This window comes from Sebastes fasciatus, chromosome 1 (assembly GCF_043250625.1).
Source record: "Sebastes fasciatus isolate fSebFas1 chromosome 1, fSebFas1.pri, whole genome shotgun sequence".
In the NCBI taxonomy this organism is placed as follows: domain Eukaryota; kingdom Metazoa; phylum Chordata; class Actinopteri; order Perciformes; family Sebastidae; genus Sebastes; species Sebastes fasciatus.
In genome coordinates this window covers 29749436-29768936 of record NC_133795.1, presented here as the reverse complement: position 1 = coordinate 29768936, position 19501 = coordinate 29749436, and the positions used below count along the sequence as shown (strand labels likewise).

The window sequence follows — 19501 nt, the reverse complement described above, 5'->3', positions numbered from 1 at the left end:
GATTAACATGCTGAATGTTGTTTTGAGTAGTTGATGAATTCTGTCTTCTGTGAAATGTCAGGAAATAATGAAAACATCCTCTAATTGCTTGTTTTGTCAGCATATATTCAATTTCCAATGATCTGAAAACATTATCACATTTGGGAAGTTGCCATTTTTATTGAAAACTAATAGAAATGATTGAGTATCAGCATTGAATTCTGTTGATTTCCTGTCAGTCTGAGTTACAAATAGTGATGTTACAGAAACACCAGTTTCTACAAACCCTGCAAACTGCAGCAGGGAAGGCTTTGTTTTAAAACCAGATTTGTCTTCGGCCTCCTTATTCCAAGATAAAGTTGATTTATTTATGCATCTCTTTGACTGAGTATGTCTCAAATGACCTCACACAGAACGAAAAGCCTACTTATGTCTAACTAACAATCATACAATGAAATTATGTAATGTAGTAGCAACAACAGAAACTAGTCTGGAGCTGTAGCTAATGATTGTTTTCATTATGGAACTTTTTTGATAAAATGTTTTTCTTGAATGACTTTGTCTAAAACATGTCAGAAAATAGTAAAAAAAAGTAGAATATAGAAAAAATGACTTAAATTATTAAAGGGTTACTGGTATTTTTCAAACTGGACCTGGACCTGATTTCCCCGTGTTTTTGTGTCAAGAGACTAATGGAGACAACAATTTCTGAAATTGGTCCAATATTGATGGAGAACGCTGTAACTGGCAGCCACGAAACAAACTGCAAGGCCGAGTGAGCAGCGTCAATGTAATGTTATGTTTACTATGCTTGTTTTTGCCACTGACGGGCTCAGATTGTTATTATAAATGTCTGGCAACAATATTGAAAGAAGAAATAAAACGTTTTTCTTACCTTTCGCTTCTGTTTGTTATTGTGTCCAGGTCCCGCTCAAGGAGAAGTCTTGTTGTGAAATCTGAATATCCGTATACTCTCGCTCAAATAAATCTAATTTAAAGACCCCGTCCACATTGTTAAAATCATATAAACATTCAGCCGTGACATTGAAAATATTTTAGATAACACAAAGCTACTCTTTCTGTACTCCAACCCAATAAACTCTGCCCGGCTGGCACTCACGTTTCCACCCTGGATGTATTCCACTATTCCACCGTTGTCTTCCGGTAACACGTCACCTCGCCAGATTTCCGAACGAGACTTCTCCTTGAGTGAGACTCTTTCCATATGTTGTCAGACACTTATGATAATATCAGAGCCTGTCATGGTAAAAACAATCACTTTTAATGGACGCAAATGGTGGTGCCAGCTTGCCCCCATAGCACCATATTGCAGCCTGTGAGCAGCTGCTATCTGCAGCGTTCGCCCTCAATACTGGACCAATTTCAGAAATTGTTGTCCCCATTAGTCACTTAGACACAAAAACATGGAAAATAGGTTGAAAAATACTGAAGTAAGCCTTTAAGTTATTATAATAATAGTTTGAGTTTTCTGCTGATTGATTAATCAATTAATATATTAATTGTTTCAGCTCTAAAAGAGCCACAGCATATCATGCTAGGGAGGTATTTCTACACGATATCTTTTACAACAGCCCAGGACCTCTGCAGTAGGTATTACTTGCTTTTCTAGTACGAAGTGCTGGGGGAAAGAAAGATGAACTGACTGATGTGGTTTGATGTGTATCACATAAAAAGCATCTCAGGGATTGAGTGTCACGAAGAGCCTGTGATAAACTGCAGGGCTGCAGAGTTCACGTTGCTTTTATTTATTTATTGAAGACCCTGATGGAGTTGTTGTACAGATTTAGAATCAATTTAGAGCACCGTTGATGCACAGGCAGTGAGTGACTTGCTGGCTGCGCCCTCAATGAACCTGTTAGTCATGCAGCAGCACTTCACTGTAGCGAGGACGCAGAGCACAGCAGAAACAAATCAGACTGAGAGCTACGGCTGAAAGCAAGAGCTGGCTGCTAGAGTCTGACATCTTGCTTTATTTCTTTTCTTTTTTACTTTTTAGTTGATTTTTTTTTTTTTTTTTACTTTATTTTGTGTTATGAATATATTCAGGTGATAATGGTGATGACTTGATGTCATCTGCAGCAGATCGCTTGAAAGCTACAGAACAGCGACCTCAATGGACCTTCTGGTGAGATTGTTTTATCAAACATTTCCGAGGTCAAGAATGTGATTCTAATATATGTGAGTTAGGGCTGTCAAAGCTAACGCGATAATGACACATTAACACGCATTGATGCAATTTGCGATTTTCAGGTTGAAGCGAGTTCAGTTTTCTCAGCTAGAGCAAAGATACTTGTATCATATAAAACTTAATGAATCATTGGTACCAACCGTGTCATACTAGCTTGTCATGAAGGAGGTTAAATAACGCTCCAAACTTGCGCTAAATTTTTGCGAGGAAAAACTGGCATGGCCATCTTCAAAGGGGTTCCTTGACCTCTGACCTCAAGATATGTGAATGAAAATGGGTTCTATGGGTACCCACGAGTCTCCCCTTTACAGACATGCCCACTTTATGATAATCACATGCAGTTTGGGGCAAGTCATAGTCAAGTCAGCACACTGACACACTGACAGCTGTTGTTGCCTGTTGGGCTGCAGTTTGCCATGTTATGATTTGAGCATATTTTTTATGCTAAATGCAGTACCTGTGAGGGTTTCTGGACAATATTTATCATTGTTTTGTGTCGTTAATTAATTTCCAATAATAAATATATACATACATTTGCATAAAGCAAACATATTTGTCCACTCCCTTGTTAATAAGAGTATTAAATACTTGACAAATCTCCTTGTTAAGGTACATTTTGAACAAATAAAAAATGTATTTGGGATTAAATATATGAATCGATTGACAGCCCTAATTTGAGTATACGTTTTCCATATCATGATATGCCTAGAAATTGAGAAAATATTTATATTAATATTGTGAGACTGATTTTGACCTCTTTGCCGTAACATATTTACCAGGATGCTGTTTGTCTAATGCTTATTGTAAAGCTTCAGCTCCACATGACCACAACTAACAGCAACAGCGACAACAGATTCACCATTTGATGCACAAAACAACAAAAGTCAAGACGCAGAGCAACATTTCTTTTTGAAAACCGATTTAATTTACAAAGAGTCAGTGACAGTTTTACAGTGCACATGACACAGAATCACTACTGAAGGTTCGCAGAACCCTGATGAAAAATATCAACAACAGTGCTGAAAAATGACACTTAGACAACTGTAAATAGGAAGAAATAAACATTTACATACACACACACTGTATGATGACATCTCAGACTGTGCCTCATCGGAGCAGAAACTGTCTGTGTGTGTTGGACCCTCTGAATGTACAGTATGTATTGACCTGAATACTGAGACAACACCATATGGAATCGAATGGCCAAGACACTCAAAAGACCTCGGGCCTAATCCCTGCTGGTTAAGTTGATTGGTCTGGGATCCCAATTAAAAACTGAGTGAAATTAACTGTGTTTTTTTCACAACAATAATAAGTTAGAGTATCAGATTGTCCTTGCATAACAGTGGTCCTTTATAAAAACAAAGTATTTTGGGTCAGAGCGGGCAGTGTCATCTATAATCCTGAGGGAATCCTGATATTTAAGTGAAGGAAGCTGTAGTTTGTTTTTTAACTTGATTAACGTTATGATGCTGCTTGAAATGAAAAACACTGAAACTGTTTATTATGATACAAGAGAATAGATACTGTAAGATTAACTCATCGGTTTGTGATTTTAAAAACACATGTGGCGTTATTGTTTATTGTAATGTTACTATGACGTATTTATCTGTGCAGAATAATGAAACCATGCGATTGGATATTACAGTAAATGTTCGTTATTGCTGCCGTTTGGTTGATGAAGAATATGTACAATGTTCTGTACGTTGATCCTGTCTGATAGAGATTACGGGTCTTTACCTCCACTCTCAACTGTCTCATCACTGTTACAGCCATGTGATGTATGTGTATGTGTGTATATACAGTATGTAACATCATAATTCAGTTCATCCTCAACGCTTTGGGATTAAACGAGCCCGTTTTGCATCTTCTTCGAGGCCGTGGCGAACGAGCTTTACATAACGACCGGGTACCAGATGGCATTCAGTCAGTCAGTACTCATGGTTCGCTGTGCCATCTTTACCCTCCTCTCTCTGCGGACTGACAGTTGACTCAACATGTGCCATGTCTACACGGCAGAGAAGAAAAAACGAGCATTTCTAACATGACGGCAAGCACAACGTTGCTGATTACGAGGGACAAATCGCAAAGTTGAATGTGCCATCTTTGAACTAGACATGCACTGTATTGCTGTTACGTCTTTTATAGGCGAGATGAGATGAGGCATGACTTCTCTAAACCCATTTAAATGCGGCAGTGTCTCATAGTTTTACTCCTGTGTAACATTCATTCCCTGAGCAAAGGCGAATGAGACTGACGGGTTCAGTTTGTTAAACCTGAGTTTCCAAGGCGTCCAGGCCTGTTGGAAACAAAAGTGAGCTTATGACTGTGTTTAGTGGCAGTGCGTTCAGTAACAGCTGTTTGTAGCATCACTTATAAAAAACGGTAACCATGCAATCCAACAGTTGGTGTTTCTATTCATAGTTGCAAAGAAGTGAGATGTATGAGAGTCCTGCAGCATAGCAGTGGAAAAAAGTCCGTGGATTATTTTTATAAAGATCTGTAATGATGGCGACATTCTGAGAAAGATGTCAAAGTACCGTCTTTTAAGACACCTAGAGAACGCAGTCATACATGCACACACATATAAGAAGAAATTTGAATAATACAAAACTTGCAGCATAGGTTTCTCTGAAAATGTCTGTCTCAGACACTCTGCAGCACACACTCGCACACCCAGACACACACTGCAAACAAGGTTTAGGATTGTCAGACAAAATGTTGCCCTGATAATCTCGTTGTGGGTGTGAAGTTCATCGGTTCATTTTTGGAAGATAACTGTATCCAAGCCTCTGGTTCAGTCATTCATTCGTTCCCCCTCCAGCACAGCCCAAATCCCCCCAGCACCTGTCACTCACTCAGTTTGGCATCACTGGCAGCCTGTTGGCCCGAGACTCCCTGTCAGACCCACACAGCTGTGTTGTAGTCAAACAAGGGCTGCATTTTCTCCAGACCAGTCTCTGGCTGTCTCCTGTCTAAATAAATCCCAGCAAATGGCTGCTGGTGGACCTGGGGGAAGTGGTGGTGGTTCCTCTCTGCTTCAGCTAGATGAGGACACGGCCTGCCTTTGCCCTGCTGTCCATTTGCCCAAAAGGGCAGGTAGAAGCTGCCTTTTGAACTTTTGGGAGCCGCTTTCTTTGGCCTTTTGAAGAGGTCTCCCTCTGTCAGCTCAGGAGCCATCCAGCCGGGCCTCTCCTTGAGCAGCTTGTCCCGGTCGGGCCGGACGCCGCGCAGGAACTTCTTGAAGATGTTTGTGGTTAGCGAGAACTTCCTGCAGATCTCCTGCGAGCGGCTGAGGCGAAGAGGGTGAGCCGGGGTGTCCGGCCTGTCAGCCCCTCCGTCGGCTATGCTCTCCTGACTCCTCTTCCTCCTCTCCTCCTCTTCCCCCTCTTCCCTCTCCACCTCAGGCAGGTCCAGCCAGTTGCCCACGAGGTCGGCGAAGACGTTGTCGCCCAGCACTAAGGGCTGACGGTTGCGGCTGCGGCTCATGAGAGAAGAAGTCCAGTCGCTGGTGTCATCTGTGCTGTCCTGGGAGTAGTCACTGTCCAATGAAGGGCCTTCTCTGGAGAGGCTGTACAGGATCCCAGGCAGGTCCACTGCCTGAGCACGACGGGGAGGCTGTGGCTGAGGGTAGGGCTCCGGTGGAGGGTTTCCCACCATTGGTCCGTAGAAATCCACCTGCGGGGCGGAGTATCCCGACCACCTCTTGGGTATAGACTCGAGGTCGTTCTCACTTCTCGCGCTTCGTGCGCTTCTTTCACTTTCCTCGCTCTCACTCTCGAGGCTGGATGCCGAGGAAGATGAGGTTCCCAGGCTGCTTCTGTTTCGAGACAGGCTCTTGTCCTCTCGGCTGAAGGTGTTTCTGCTCTCCAGAGACGGCCTTAGACTTGTCATTGGGCTCGGGCTCGGGCTGGGCTCCTCGTGCATGGTTTGGCTAAAGCAGGACCCGCGATCCTCGCCTGAGGTCAAAGCCGCCGTAGCTGATACTTCTGGAGGAGCTGGATGTGGGAGTCCTCGGTTGATGGGCCGACCAGAAATGTCGAGGTTGTCTAGCGCTGTCTGGACCTGAAGGAGCTTGAGTTCCTGAAGGGCTCCCATCATTGAATTCATCTGAGCGTGGAGGCCATCTCCGGCTTCTTTCATACACAGCTACAGGGAGACAGAGAGATGAAGAGATTAATAAAGAGATGATGAGCGACAAAAAAAATCGAAACTGTCCAGTTCGGTTTAATAACTAAAGACCTTGTCGAGGTCGTCAACTCAATCATTTGACTCCTCAGCGTCCTGCATCTCATCCATCAAAGAGTGATTTCCTCACTTTACCCCCCTCTTGTTCATCATTTATCCCAGCACCAGCACAAAATCCTATTACACACCATCAACTGGCAGTATTGAAGGCATTAAATACATGTATTCATGAATAAATATCACCGTAATAGCCCTGCTGTTTGTCTCTGTGTTGGTTAGTCTCTTCTCTTTTTGTGTTTCAGGCTGCGCACCTTGTTTAATTATGGGTCATGTGACCTAGTTTTGGATGACAGGCCTGGCTCCCATATGGCCTGCGTACGAGGATCCAACCAATGACAGCTGTAAAACAGACCAGCTTTCCATTTTTTTTTCTCAGTCTTTTACTCTTTCTATCACCCTTTTCCATCCATTTACTTTAATCTATATTTGCTCTCTCCTCCGAGCTCTTTGTCTTCACTCTTACTTCCCTCTGTGGAGCAGTAATCATACACTCTGCTTTTATCCTCCTCCTCTTCTTCCTCCTCTCTCTTTCTGCTCTCATCTGTCTAAGAGCCTCTGTCATGTGATCTGGGCTGACCGTCTTCTCCTGAAGGCAGACAGAAAGCCCAGAGGCAGCATCCTAACCTGTGTCTTAACTTGTAGGCTTGAATAATTTGACCCAGACCTTTGATGTAACAACAGGTTTATCTTCATCCAAGAACATGCTCACATTGGCAAATAACTGATTTGAAGAATAAACCTGCCGGGAGGCCTCCCTTTAAAAAAAACCAACAACAAAAAAAAAACGTCCGTGGGAAGACGAGAGGAAGTATGCAAGGAATTTTGAAAAACGTGCCGGTGTCTGTGGGAAGCCGTTGGTTTTGAATTTCTAAAACACGCCTACTGCTGACAACACTGATCAACACTTCTTTTCCTTCTAAACCTGTCAGGATATGTCATTAATCTGCATCAACTAAACATAATTGCAGTTTATTGCACATAAATCAGGCCTTACTATGTAAAACAAATATAAGTCTTTAGAAATCGAAACCCACACCTTACCTTCTATAAACTGTCACAAAGCCAGAGGTAAATATATCCCTGTCTGTCTCCCTGTAGTTGTCAGTCTGCACCTCTGCCAGTCTGTCACTGTCTCTCACCTTTCAAACAGTTCGGTCTTTATGTATCTCTCTCCAATCGGGGGACACCGCTGGGCGTGACAGCCAATCAGTGCTGCCCGTCTAGACTATAATCCCCAAACGGTGGGGGGGTGGGGTCACTCGGGCGGAAACAGATTTGACAATTAGAAGAGCGAGAGGGGAGACGGCGAGTGAGAGGGACGGTGAGAGTCAGCCGGATGAGTAGGGATGGAAGAAGGGGAGGGATCCCTCGCCATATGTTTAGATGTCGAAGAGAAAACTGTTGATGTATTTAATTATGGATGATGCCATAAGAACACATGAGGGGTGTTATAGAGGGAGGGGGGTTGATGTAACATCTCCAGGCTGTGATACTTAATCTTGAGGGAGCAGTGATTGTGTTGACCCCAAGGGTGGGAAAAGTAGCTGCGTCGGACAACTGACGGTACAGCATCATAAACAAAGCAACCTATAAGCACCGTGAGAGAAGAGACTGTTGCAGAACGAGGGTTTTCTGGGAAAACAGACAAATGTCGTCGATAACAAAAATTCTTGGGCTACATTTAGATTAAAAAGTAAAAATCTAGCCATAAGATAACAGGCAAATATTGCAAAATTATTGTTAGCCTCCCAATATGTTTAAATATATTGAATTCTGAAGTGAAATGTGTCTTTGGGGATGGTAATGTCGTGTCGGTCCACCACTTTGGTCCAGACTGAAATATCTCAACTATTGTATGGATTGCCACGAAATGTTACACAGACAGTCATGGTCCCCCGACAATGAAGCTTACTGACTTTGGTTGTTGCCCAATGTTTCCTTTAGCACCACTATGAGATTAAGATTTCTGGTTTTTGGTCCAATGTCTCAACAACTATTGGATGGATTGCCATGAAATTTGGTGCAGACATTTATGTGCCCTTGAGAATTAAAGGGATAGTTTAGGTGTTTTGAAGTGAAGTTGTATGAGGTACTTATCCATAGTCAGTGTATTACCTACACTAGATGATGGTCGGCACGCCCCCAGTTTGGAGAAGCAGACACAAGTTACCACACGAAAGCAAAGCAATGTACTGCTGTTGATGGGGCCACTGGCAAAACATATTTTATAAACCTAAAAGAAAGGCTCACCTAAAAAAAATCAATATCAGATTAAGTGTACGCTATATTTTGACTATTTTCACTGGTTTACCTTGCAGTGAGACAGCTATACAGTCCATGAGACGGGGAATTCTGACGTTATCTATGCTCTTGCCAAAGCAGCCAGACTCAATCGGGAAAAAACTATAATTTTACCTCGCAGAACACGGGGGTAGCTGGTCTACCCCTGCCTCGATCGGTTAGTTTGTTTGTGTTGTGTGCGACTTTGGTTAGTTCGAATTCACCAAAGTCACACAATAGCACAAACAAGCTAACCAATCAAGGCAGCGGTAGACCAGATACCCCCCCGTGTTCTGCGAGGCAAAATTAATGTTTTATTTTTTTCTTATAATATAATTAATTTTATAAATCATCAGACTCTTTTGCAGATTATTATTATAATTATCATTTAATCTATAAAAGATAATTGTCTAAAACTAAAGATATTCTATTTAGAATTATATAAAACGGAGAGAAAAGCAGGAAATATTTAAATTTGAGAAGCTGATACCAGATAATGTTTGGCATTCGTCCTTGATAATTTACTAAATTGATCATCAGCATTGCTGTTGATTCATTTGCTGTTAATCGATTCAGCGCTGTATACTCACATGGTCTGTACCTTGACACTTATCCAATACCCTGCTGCACCATTAACATTCAACCTCTGGGTTAAAACGCTGTACTCTCACTAACATATGGCTGAATACGTGCATGGGGGCGTGAACAGCCTCTAAGATCAGATAATAAGCCTATCAATGCACATGCTGGGAACAAAAGCCTTTGAGCTTCCCGTTGGTTCGCTAAATTAGGCAGCGAAGGTACGTGTAATTAGCACAATCAGGTTGTCTCTTGTCTTTTGTGCCTTCAACATATGGCTGACTTCATTAGCTGTAATTGGCTGTGTCCTGGGAGAGAGAGGCTGGGAGAGAGCGCAGCATGATTACGGGTTTACTTTCCTCCACATCAAAGGTCAACAAGTCTGAAGACGAGATGACGTGCTGAGTTATGTATTGTCGTTCCATCTTCAGAGGCTGAATGTGGCTTTGGTGAAGTGTATGCAGGGATCAGCTGAGGGATTACCTCACTCTGAATTGCTGGTGAAATCTGGACCACTTAAATGTATTAAATCTGTTTTTTGAAACATTATCTGCAGCCTAAAAGGGCCGCACACGCTAACCAAAAACACCCTAATTTAACACTCACATGCAACTTTTCCATTATACTCAAAAGCGCAGGCGTTTTCCCCCTGGTTGTTTAAAACACACTGAGTTGTTTACTGGCGTTTCTATTCTAAGGCTACATTAATAATTCATATTGTGCCCTGCGGAACAAACAGAAGAACAGCGGTAAACTAACCCTATTATTCCACCTTTACCATGCCAACTAACTCCAGGCACTCCGCCGCTGCCATTTCAAGGCTGAACTTTGTGGCCCAAATATGTCAGCCTTTTCAACATTCATTCTGCCGTCTGCTCAGGATGCTCAACTTTAAAATAACGTCCCGCGGCGGTTTCTAGTTTAAACACAGATGTTGTTCATCCTGAGATGTGTCACTTCGACAATGTGTGAATCAGCTCAGGGCCTCATTAGGACAGAGACACAGAGCATGCAGACCTGACAGGACCTACACGAGCACCTTAAGGTCTTAACCGAGAATAAAATGTAGACGAGGAAAAAAAAGTGTCTAATCTAATTTAACTGAGAACTGGGATGAAATTGGGGCTGCAGGGAATTTCTATACCGTCCAGAAACACTGGCATCATTAACCCAGTCTTGTTAAGTTTAGTTAAATCTCCTTTTTGAACTCAAGCCTCCAAACCATTTCAGCCATTTGATCCATCAAGCGTGTATTTCTATAAAAAGATTATTTTTGAAAAAAGCAAGTGGAGTGAAAATCTGCTGAATGAATGAAAGAAAGACAAACAGGGGCTGTCCAGATTCTCCCCCTTCATCCCCCACTACTTCTTCTTCATTGGCTGCAGTGATGCCAGCCAACCAGACATAATTGCCAATTAAAGGCTGAATGCTTCAAAGTTTAAGAACAATGGCTGGCAGTCTTGAATTAATGTTGAATGGAGGCTTATTAAAAAGTTCTGGCCATTTTATAATTAAAGAAAAAAAAAAAATGATCGGTGATTTCTTTATTTTATAACCTCATGTCAAGATCCATGTGCTGTGAAGGTGCATCCAGATACAATTCAATATGCATGCAAGTGAATTAAATACCACAAAATATAAATAAATCAATGCTCCTCCTCTGCCGTCTGTGGAGCTCGAGCTCTCTGCCTCAGCCTCGATATTACCTCCTTCAGTTATGGAGGGGAAAAAATAAATTCACTGTGCAAACACACTGAGCTCACACATCCACACATGTCCAAACACGCCTCGCTTGAATGAAGTCAGTGTCTTTTTATAAGGCACGTACCGGTGCGCTTGTGTCCACTGATATACATTAACTGGATTGTTGGGTGAGAAATAAACGCACAAACCAGAACTCAAAAACAAACCAGCGCTCTATTTGGCCGGTGAAATACTGGCCGTTGACTGTTGTTGTTTATTTGTTGTTGGCTGGAGGGGGGAGGAAACAGTGAGGCCAAGGTTATCAGACCCAAAAGGTCTTCCTGTTTAGAAGGAGCTGGCCAGCAGCAGCAGCTAGTGTGTACTCCACCCTCCCTCCACCTCCACCCCCTAATTAAAAATGAATGGTGGGCTGTGTGGGTCAAGGACGGGAATGGGGTCTCTTGTCCGGGGGATACAGAGAGGGTCTCTGTGACCGAGCTGCTGGACACGCCACAGACCGCCGTGGACAGCCCCGAGGTCGCGATCAAGAGGGCAATAAAGCTGTGGAGCATTCACCGAGAGAAATAAATTACTGTGCACACGGCAATGAATGCCTCTTTTGACAAAAAGGTTACATGGTGACTCTGTTTGGTCCAAATGTCCTCAGGGTCACATTCAGGAGAGGAAGAAGTGTGAATAATGTTTGACGAAAGAGTGAGGTACATAAAAACCTCCTGAATGATGTCATGACAAATTGGTCGTTAAGTGTAGACATCCACATTTGAACCCAAATTTTTATACCCGTTATATTCAGTATGTTGATATGCTACTCTTGTGTCACTATTTCTCACTGACTTCGCTGTTTGGAGAGCTCCGACACACAGCAGGGAGAGGCTGCAGCGTGATAATTAATACTACAGTCTTTAGCCACGGATTTTTCTTAATCATCGCGTTTCAGACAGCCTTTTGCAATGTGTTTATCGCGCATGTTCATATTGCAATGACAATGAAAATGCGATTCATCGGTCAGCCCTAGTGCACAGACAGGCAAAAACCTGCCGCACGGAATCCCTGCGAAGGGCCGTGTCTGATGGTGTGACATCACTTTGGCCGTGCGGACACTTGTCCTCTCGGATACGGCAAGCATAAATCATTCATTATAAATGCCTGAATTTTTACGAAACCTCAAGGGTCAGAGTTAAAGTTGCACAAGCAATTTTTGTAACCGTTTTGGAAGGTGCTGACAAACTATATGCCATCCTGCCGAAAGAGGCATTGACTCCAAGATTGCTTATGTAGGTCATTTTTAAAAGCAAGGATTGGATAATCTTTAGACCTCACTCTGAACACTTTTCATTGGAACTACTTTCTAACCAAAAAAATAAAAAGTCCCTGTGAAAACTCCTGACACAGAGTCCCGTGGGTTAACCAGCGCAACGGAAACACTGTTTCTGGAAAGAGATGATGCTCATGCATTTTTAAAATTGTATTCACCTCCTGTTGTACTGGGGTAGCAGCAGAAATTCCAGAGACGGATATACCAAGCGCTTGGCAAATAAAACCCAAACTATCAGCAAGAGTTAAGTGGAAATGGAGAATTAGGTGTACTGTCCCTTTTAAAACAGATTATATTTAAACCAAATTTATCGCTGCTTCTATGACCTGCTGCCCAGCAAAGACTCCCTGACGGCCTTTTCAGAGACGGGAGGTGGTTTAATAGCTCGTTTCCTGCCAGAGCTCATTTACGTGATGCTGCTGTGGCAGACGCACGATGATTAGGATCCATATCATCATCTTTAGCAGATGATATTTGGAGAAAATCTGGGACCCAATCTGTTATCTTCCTGGCTGAATATCTTCAGTGGAAGCAATGATCATTAGACAGGTCTTTGATAGCGCAGCAATTGACGTCAGCGCCTGGTGTGTGGGCAGTGAAAGTGCACGGTCAATTCTCCAGCCCACAGTTGTAGCATCAAGTGTGACATTCATTTTGCAGAAACTCCGGATACTTTCTTAGTCTAACATCAAAAGCTCTCAGGATGAGTGGGTTGATTTTTGTGAAGCATTGTGAGCATTTTAAAGCTCGTTGAGTTCAGGGATTTGTCAGGAGTGAGTGGGCCTCCATTAATGCATTATGAAACTCAGTAATGTGTCATGTATATACTGTACACGTCGCTGTAATGTGCTCATGCACAATTGTTCAGTGTGGAATACAGAGCATTTTGGAATTTGAAGTTTGTGCTGTCTGTCTCTGTGGCCATGACAAATTTGGTGCCATTTGGGCAATAGGTGTCGCTGTAGCAGCATCATCATCCATCTATAAAAGAAGGAATCTCTGTCTGTGTATTCATATCACGGTTTTGGGATCACGGTGTTCGGTTCGGTACATTTATGATACAGCGAGGAGGTCATTTTCTGATTTCAAAATTCTTTTCATTTATTTGGCAAAAATAAGATAAATGTTTGCCTTAACAAAAAGGTATGGCTTACATAAGGAACATAAACACTTCTTCATTGACAAATCTTAATTGAAAGAATAGGTCTTCTGCAGTAATTAGTGCAAACAAAAATGCAGCTTTCTTATTTTCATATAAATATGATGTAATTATAGACTAAGGCCATCAACTGGCAGGCCATCAATTGAAGCATAAGCTCAACCAGAACTATGCTAAAAACAAACAAAAAAACAACAACAGTATAACAAACAGTATGTCTCAATTCCCTGATTATCAGCTGTTAATTGAAGGATTCATTTTTCCACTCAAAAAGTGCAGTATTTGGAAAGGAATACGGTTGGATTTCTGTACCACTGTGTTATTTAGAATAATTAATAAATATAAAACACATTACAGGGATTGTGCTGTTGACCCTCTCCAGTTTCCAATCCCTCACTACTTGTGTCAGTGCTTGTATTGTTTACGATCGAGTGTGGTCGTAAATGCAGCGATAAACACTCTTACAGCATGAGATATGACTTTGGCACGGTGTGAATCTGCAGTGGGAAGCTGCCTGATCGCTGTGGAGGAACGGACTCTCCGTCCAGTCTGCTTTTGTTTCGCTCCGCTAATCGACACATTTGGGTGATGTCGTCGTATTTAAATGTTTCAAGTGTCCACATATAAACCCGACTTAAGTTGAACGGTGTCGGCGTACAGTTTGACACAAATCGTTGTCAGATTAGCTCGAACATCATGAGCTACTGCGCCTCTACAGCGCTGCTACCATTCATGGTGATCTGCCAAAAACTTTCAGAGTAAAACTCACGCTCCAGAGTTTCTGTTCCGTGCCTGCGAGTAGTAGACATAAACAGCTGTTTGGCTAACGGCATACCGAAAGGATGTCGCGAACCGAACCGAACGTCCTATACCGACCGGTTCTGTACAAATACACGTACCGTTCCAATCCTAGTCTGGATCATTCGCATCATGGATCATTCATTTAGCAGCTGAGGAACCAGATAATTTTCTCAGGAGTTGGAGGAGACCAAAGACGGAGCTAAAAAGAGAATGAATATTTGACTCTGTCCAGAAACACAACTCCATATAAATGCTAATGTAACTGTTTGCTGGATGTATAAAAAGGCAATCTGTACGATGGCATGTTCACCAAAACAACTCATACAGTGATAATTTGTCAATGCTGTGTTTACAGCTTGTTCCACTGCCCCCAAGTGGCCAAAAAATCAATTATTGCTGCTTTAATGCATTGCACAACACATCTTCCATTTTGGTAGCGGAACAATTCCAAAAATCCAATTTCTTCTGGCCACAGACAAAGCAATAACGTCAGATAAAATGTCATTTGAAGGCCCCAAAGACAAGAACATGAGAGAGAGCACAATATTGACCTAGACCTCGACACCCCATGAGAAATAATCCACATATTTCTTCAAATGAAAGCAAACAGAGGAGAGAAGAGACACAACTCGATCTCAGACCAGCAGGGTCACGTGTAGTTACAGCAGCAGCAGCATAATTAACCACTCCAGTGTATCTGGAAACAGTAAATCCTAAACGTCTACAGCAGTGATTTCCATTCTGTGAACCGTGACAAAGCAGGTTATGTGCGCGCAGTCTCATAATGATAAACAGGCTTTGTGAAAAGGTTAGTGGTTATAACTCAAACACAATGATCACCCAGGCAAAACCCCTCAGCTGCCACCAAGAGCTATAGGCCAATTTTAGCTGAGAGGAAGGAAGGGCAGGTTGGAGAACAGGAGCCATGAGGGAGGCACCAAACAAACGAGATTAAAGTTATACCACTACACTTCTTTGTGTTGTGTGCAGTTTTCTGATCCCACACCCTAAAGGTAACAAAGAACATGCAACTTTGAGGCACACAAGCTTTCCACACTACACTGTACTCTATTTTTCTCAGATTTCATGACCTCACGCTTGCTGGCTTTGGTGTTGAATTCCAAACTGACAGTCATGTTTTTGAAATGTGCCTCAGGTGCGAGAGGGATAAAGGAGTATGATTCATATGAAATCAGCTTCAATAGTGATGACACCAAAAGGTTTGACTTATGCTTTAGTGTCTGAAATGCAGGTGTGAGCCCTACATTTAGACAAGATGACTCAAAGGCATGTCAGTATTTGTTTCTTCGACTTTAAGCAGGCAGGAAGGGCTTATGTTTTTGTTTCATGACTCTTTGTCTGTTGTGTGGATAATGAGTCTTGCGTGAGCTTAAAAATATGTCATTGTTACCATTATATCCTCAGGATTTCTATGGAGCCTTGCTGTGCTTTTTATAGGAACAAATGGGAGCCAACAAGCCTGTTAACAAACTCTGCTTTCAGTTACAAAGATGAAAAACGATGATACACTTGAACTGACTTGGAAAGTAATCTGCCAGCTTTGAGTTTTAGCGTCACTGGCGTGTTGGATGTGGTCAGCAGTCGGGAGAAATAGCCCCAGACCTTGTCGTGTCAAGGGTCAAATGTTCAAGCATGACCTGACACTACCCCACACAGACTGACCCCCCCGACCCCTGACACAGTGTTCACACTTTCGTATGACAGTCTTCTTCTTTTAGAGCGGATGGTGCATTGGGTTTCAGGGTGTTAACTGCGGGGGCACTGCGTTCACAGTTGTAATTTACGTGACTTTTACACAGGCTTTGAATGCCATGCTCACATTTCTGTGAACTAAACTACAAGGTGAACATTTAAAGGACCACACTAGTGTTTTTTTTTTTTTCAAGTTTCCATTCCTTATTTAAACAATGTGTGCTTCGCAAAGATGGTAACCATTTTCAAATGCATGCCAGTTCCTCTTGTTAGCTCTGTCAGCAGTGTTGCCTTTGTTTTCACTGTTAGCGCTGTTAGCACCGTTGGCTACAAGCAGCCATGTTGAGAGTCATGCTGAGTCGATAGAAATGCTCCCAATCTTGCATTTAGCACCTTTAAGAGTTTCAAAGAGGTTTGTTATTGTGCTCATTAATGACATTGAAAATGGGTTTAAGAATAAAGACATCATCTTTTTGCGAACAGCAGGAAATATAGAGATGGAAAAATTGCCATAAAAAGATGACAAGCATGGATAATATCGATGGAGCTGTACAGATCTTTATATGGCAACGTATAGAACTTTTAAAAGCTGCATATTTCTTTGATTGATGTGAAAAACTGCCTAGAGACCAATACCGTAGCTTCCTTGCTAAGTAAAAATGACATCGGCTGGACGGACACGTCACTCACTACTACTACTACTGATTAAGGCAAGGTTAGTGCAAAACCCTCCCAAACAGAAAACGGCTAACATAAACACACATAGATTAATACAGTGAAATGAAATGGCAATTCAGTCTCATCATCAGGCTCATAGAAACTTGACTAAGTTGTGCAGTTATTACACCGAACATCAAGTCTGCATTAATTATTGTCAAAGTTATTGTGGCTTGGGTAATGTAGTGCAGTCAAATCAATCTGCAATTAAGCTGCATTATATATGATGTACTGTATCTTTGACAACGTTAACTGAGACTTGATATTGAGTGTGATGGATTACACAACTCGAGCTCATTTCAACAGTCTGCTAACTGATTTTCATACAATAGAGATGAATGGAAACCAATGGCTTCCTGAAACTGAAAAATTGTCTTTAACACAGCAGATTGGTTTGCAAAATGCTTCAAAGACTGTGATGTAGGTTTTAAATGACCGTCCCAGTTGTTTTGCACGTTTTAGACCTTTTACTACAAATTACACCTTACAGTCACAAGTGATATTGAAGAGCCACTCGACCCTGCAGCAGGTGTTAGTTGGTTATGTTTGTGATCTCTGCGTTGCAGATGGAGCCGGTTTACCGCTCTCCAGTGGGCACTGGATGAAAAATCCGTCACAGTGGAAAGAAAAGTGACAACCTTGGCATAGACACCCCCTCGCTTTTCTGAACAACAGATTGCATCCCACATGGTCCTTTGCAGGGGGAGACTGCCTCGGCTTTTTATCCGGCATCTGCTCTCTGTTCTCCTGTTTGATCCCCGGCATGGCGCGACACTTTTTTCCATTATGTTACCAAACTGCGATATGGCAGATATAACACAACATGTCCTCCTGGCATCGACTTCTACTCCCCTATAATCTCAAGTGCCACTTCACAGACGTGTGGCTAATTTGGAGATGCAAATTCACAGAAGTCACAGAGCAGATCATGTTGCAAAACACGCAGCCATGCAAGGCTTTTTCTGTGGGCCAGTGGCTGGATTGAAAAAAATAAATAAAAATCTGTGTCTGCTTTGAAGATGATTCCAAATGAAGTCTGTGCCAGTTAAGGCTCCTTTGAAAAAAAATGGGTCTGTGGTGTGTCACTGCCAAATGATTTGGGTGTGAGGGTGCAGCTTCCAGATTTTGTTTTTAAATTTCAAGGATGGGGTAAGAGATATAGCACTCTAAATGTGCCACCGTCAAAACACATTTGTTTATTAGAGGAGAGGAGATGTGTGAACACATTAAATAAGGGAGACTGACAGATTAATTTAGGGCATAATAATGTGATGAAACTCACTGTGACTGCCAATTTCACCTCACTCCACTAAAGCAAGACCTCACAGTAGTCTGTTGTAGGGCTGCAACTAACCATTATGTTCTGTATCGGTTGACTATTTTCTTGATTAATCAATTATTTGATTTTGTGTTTAAATTGTCTGTTCCCCAGAGCTCAAGGTGAGGTCGTCAAATGTCTTGTTTAGTTCGATCAACAGTCCAAAAATCCAAATATATTCAGTTTATAATGATATTAAACAGATAAAAAGCAGCAAATCCTCACATTTAAGGAGCCAAAGCAAACTCTTTGGCATTTCTTCTTTTAAAAGTAAATCAAACGATTATTCGACTATCAAAAAATAGTTGCTGGATCTCTCTTTCCAGTTCCAGTCTATTGCAACACATGATTCAATTCACTACAAATCTTACAAATCTTTCTTTTTTGGAACCATCTGACATGTAAGTGCTGTCCTCTTTGACAGAAGAGTAGAAACTGTTAAGCTTAAAACATCTGTCCCAGATGTTGTGGACAGAGAGAAGGATATGTAGGCTACACACATGCCTGCTCAGAGCTTTAAGCCTATACACAGATTAATGCGATTGAAAACACATGCAACCCCCAACTGAAGCTAAAAAAAACTAGAATATAAGACAATTAATATGCAAAGAAAGCACCAAATCTGAGGTTGTTTTTGAATGTTTTTTTTTATGAGATATTCATTTATATTTTTTTGGTTTTGCGCGCACATAAGCGTGCCAAATTTGGCACAGTGAAATGCGTAATATGCACATTAACTGAGTAGAGAAGGACATCTTTCAGTGCTGATTGCAATAGTAGAAGTACAGTAACATAACATACCAGCTCCTGCTTCAGTCGCCTCAGACACGCATCCATGTTTTTGCATTCTGGTTTGGAGAGCTGCTGTTGGTCCATGTTTCTTTTTTGAAATACAAGAATTTCAGATGAGACGCATCGCCAGTCGCCGCTCAAGCATGACTATAAGAGCTTTCTGCCGGGCAGAGGGAAATTAATAAACAACGCTCTCGTGGAGAGCAGAAATAATGTGCGATTGGAGATGCTTGGATCCTGCTGAGGAATGCGCGCACGGCTCAAGATGACGCGAATCCTGTAATTAAAAAACAACTCCTGATGACGAAGATGCGTTTACTCCACAAAAATGATAATGAGGTCCTCTTCTTGTGGCTACATCAAGAGACTCAGTCCGTGTGTGAGTGTGTGTGTGTCTCAGTGCTACTGTCAGCCTGCTGTGTGTGTGTGTGGTTTTTCCCCCCTCTGCTATTTTCCCATTTAAGAGGAGCGCTTAAGTTGCTCGTCCAATTTCCTCCAATGAGTGAGCCTCTCAGGACACACTAAACCTCATTCAAACTGGAATCCTTCATTTATTATGGACGAGTAGCCTAGATTTGTCCACTGCAGCTTGTGATGATTTCACAGAGATCATGAAGAGAGAAAACATCTGGACATATTTGAATCTGAAAGACTATATAGGTAGTTGGGGCAACTGAAAGAGCATAA

General features: G+C 42.1%; 1 protein-coding gene across 1 annotated transcript; it reads right to left on the bottom strand.

Moving 5' to 3' along the window:
* Nucleotides 1-3090: 3090 nt before the first annotated feature.
* Nucleotides 3091-19257, bottom strand: inka2 (inka box actin regulator 2). Its single transcript, XM_074641980.1, has 2 exons — nt 18824-19257; nt 3091-6337 (listed from the first exon to the last, which is right to left on the bottom strand). Exons 1-2 carry the CDS (start codon nt 18896-18898, stop codon nt 5090-5092), a joined length of 1323 nt encoding a protein of 440 aa, XP_074498081.1. The 5' UTR covers nt 18899-19257; the 3' UTR covers nt 3091-5089.
* Between the last annotated feature and the right edge of the window lie 244 nt (nt 19258-19501).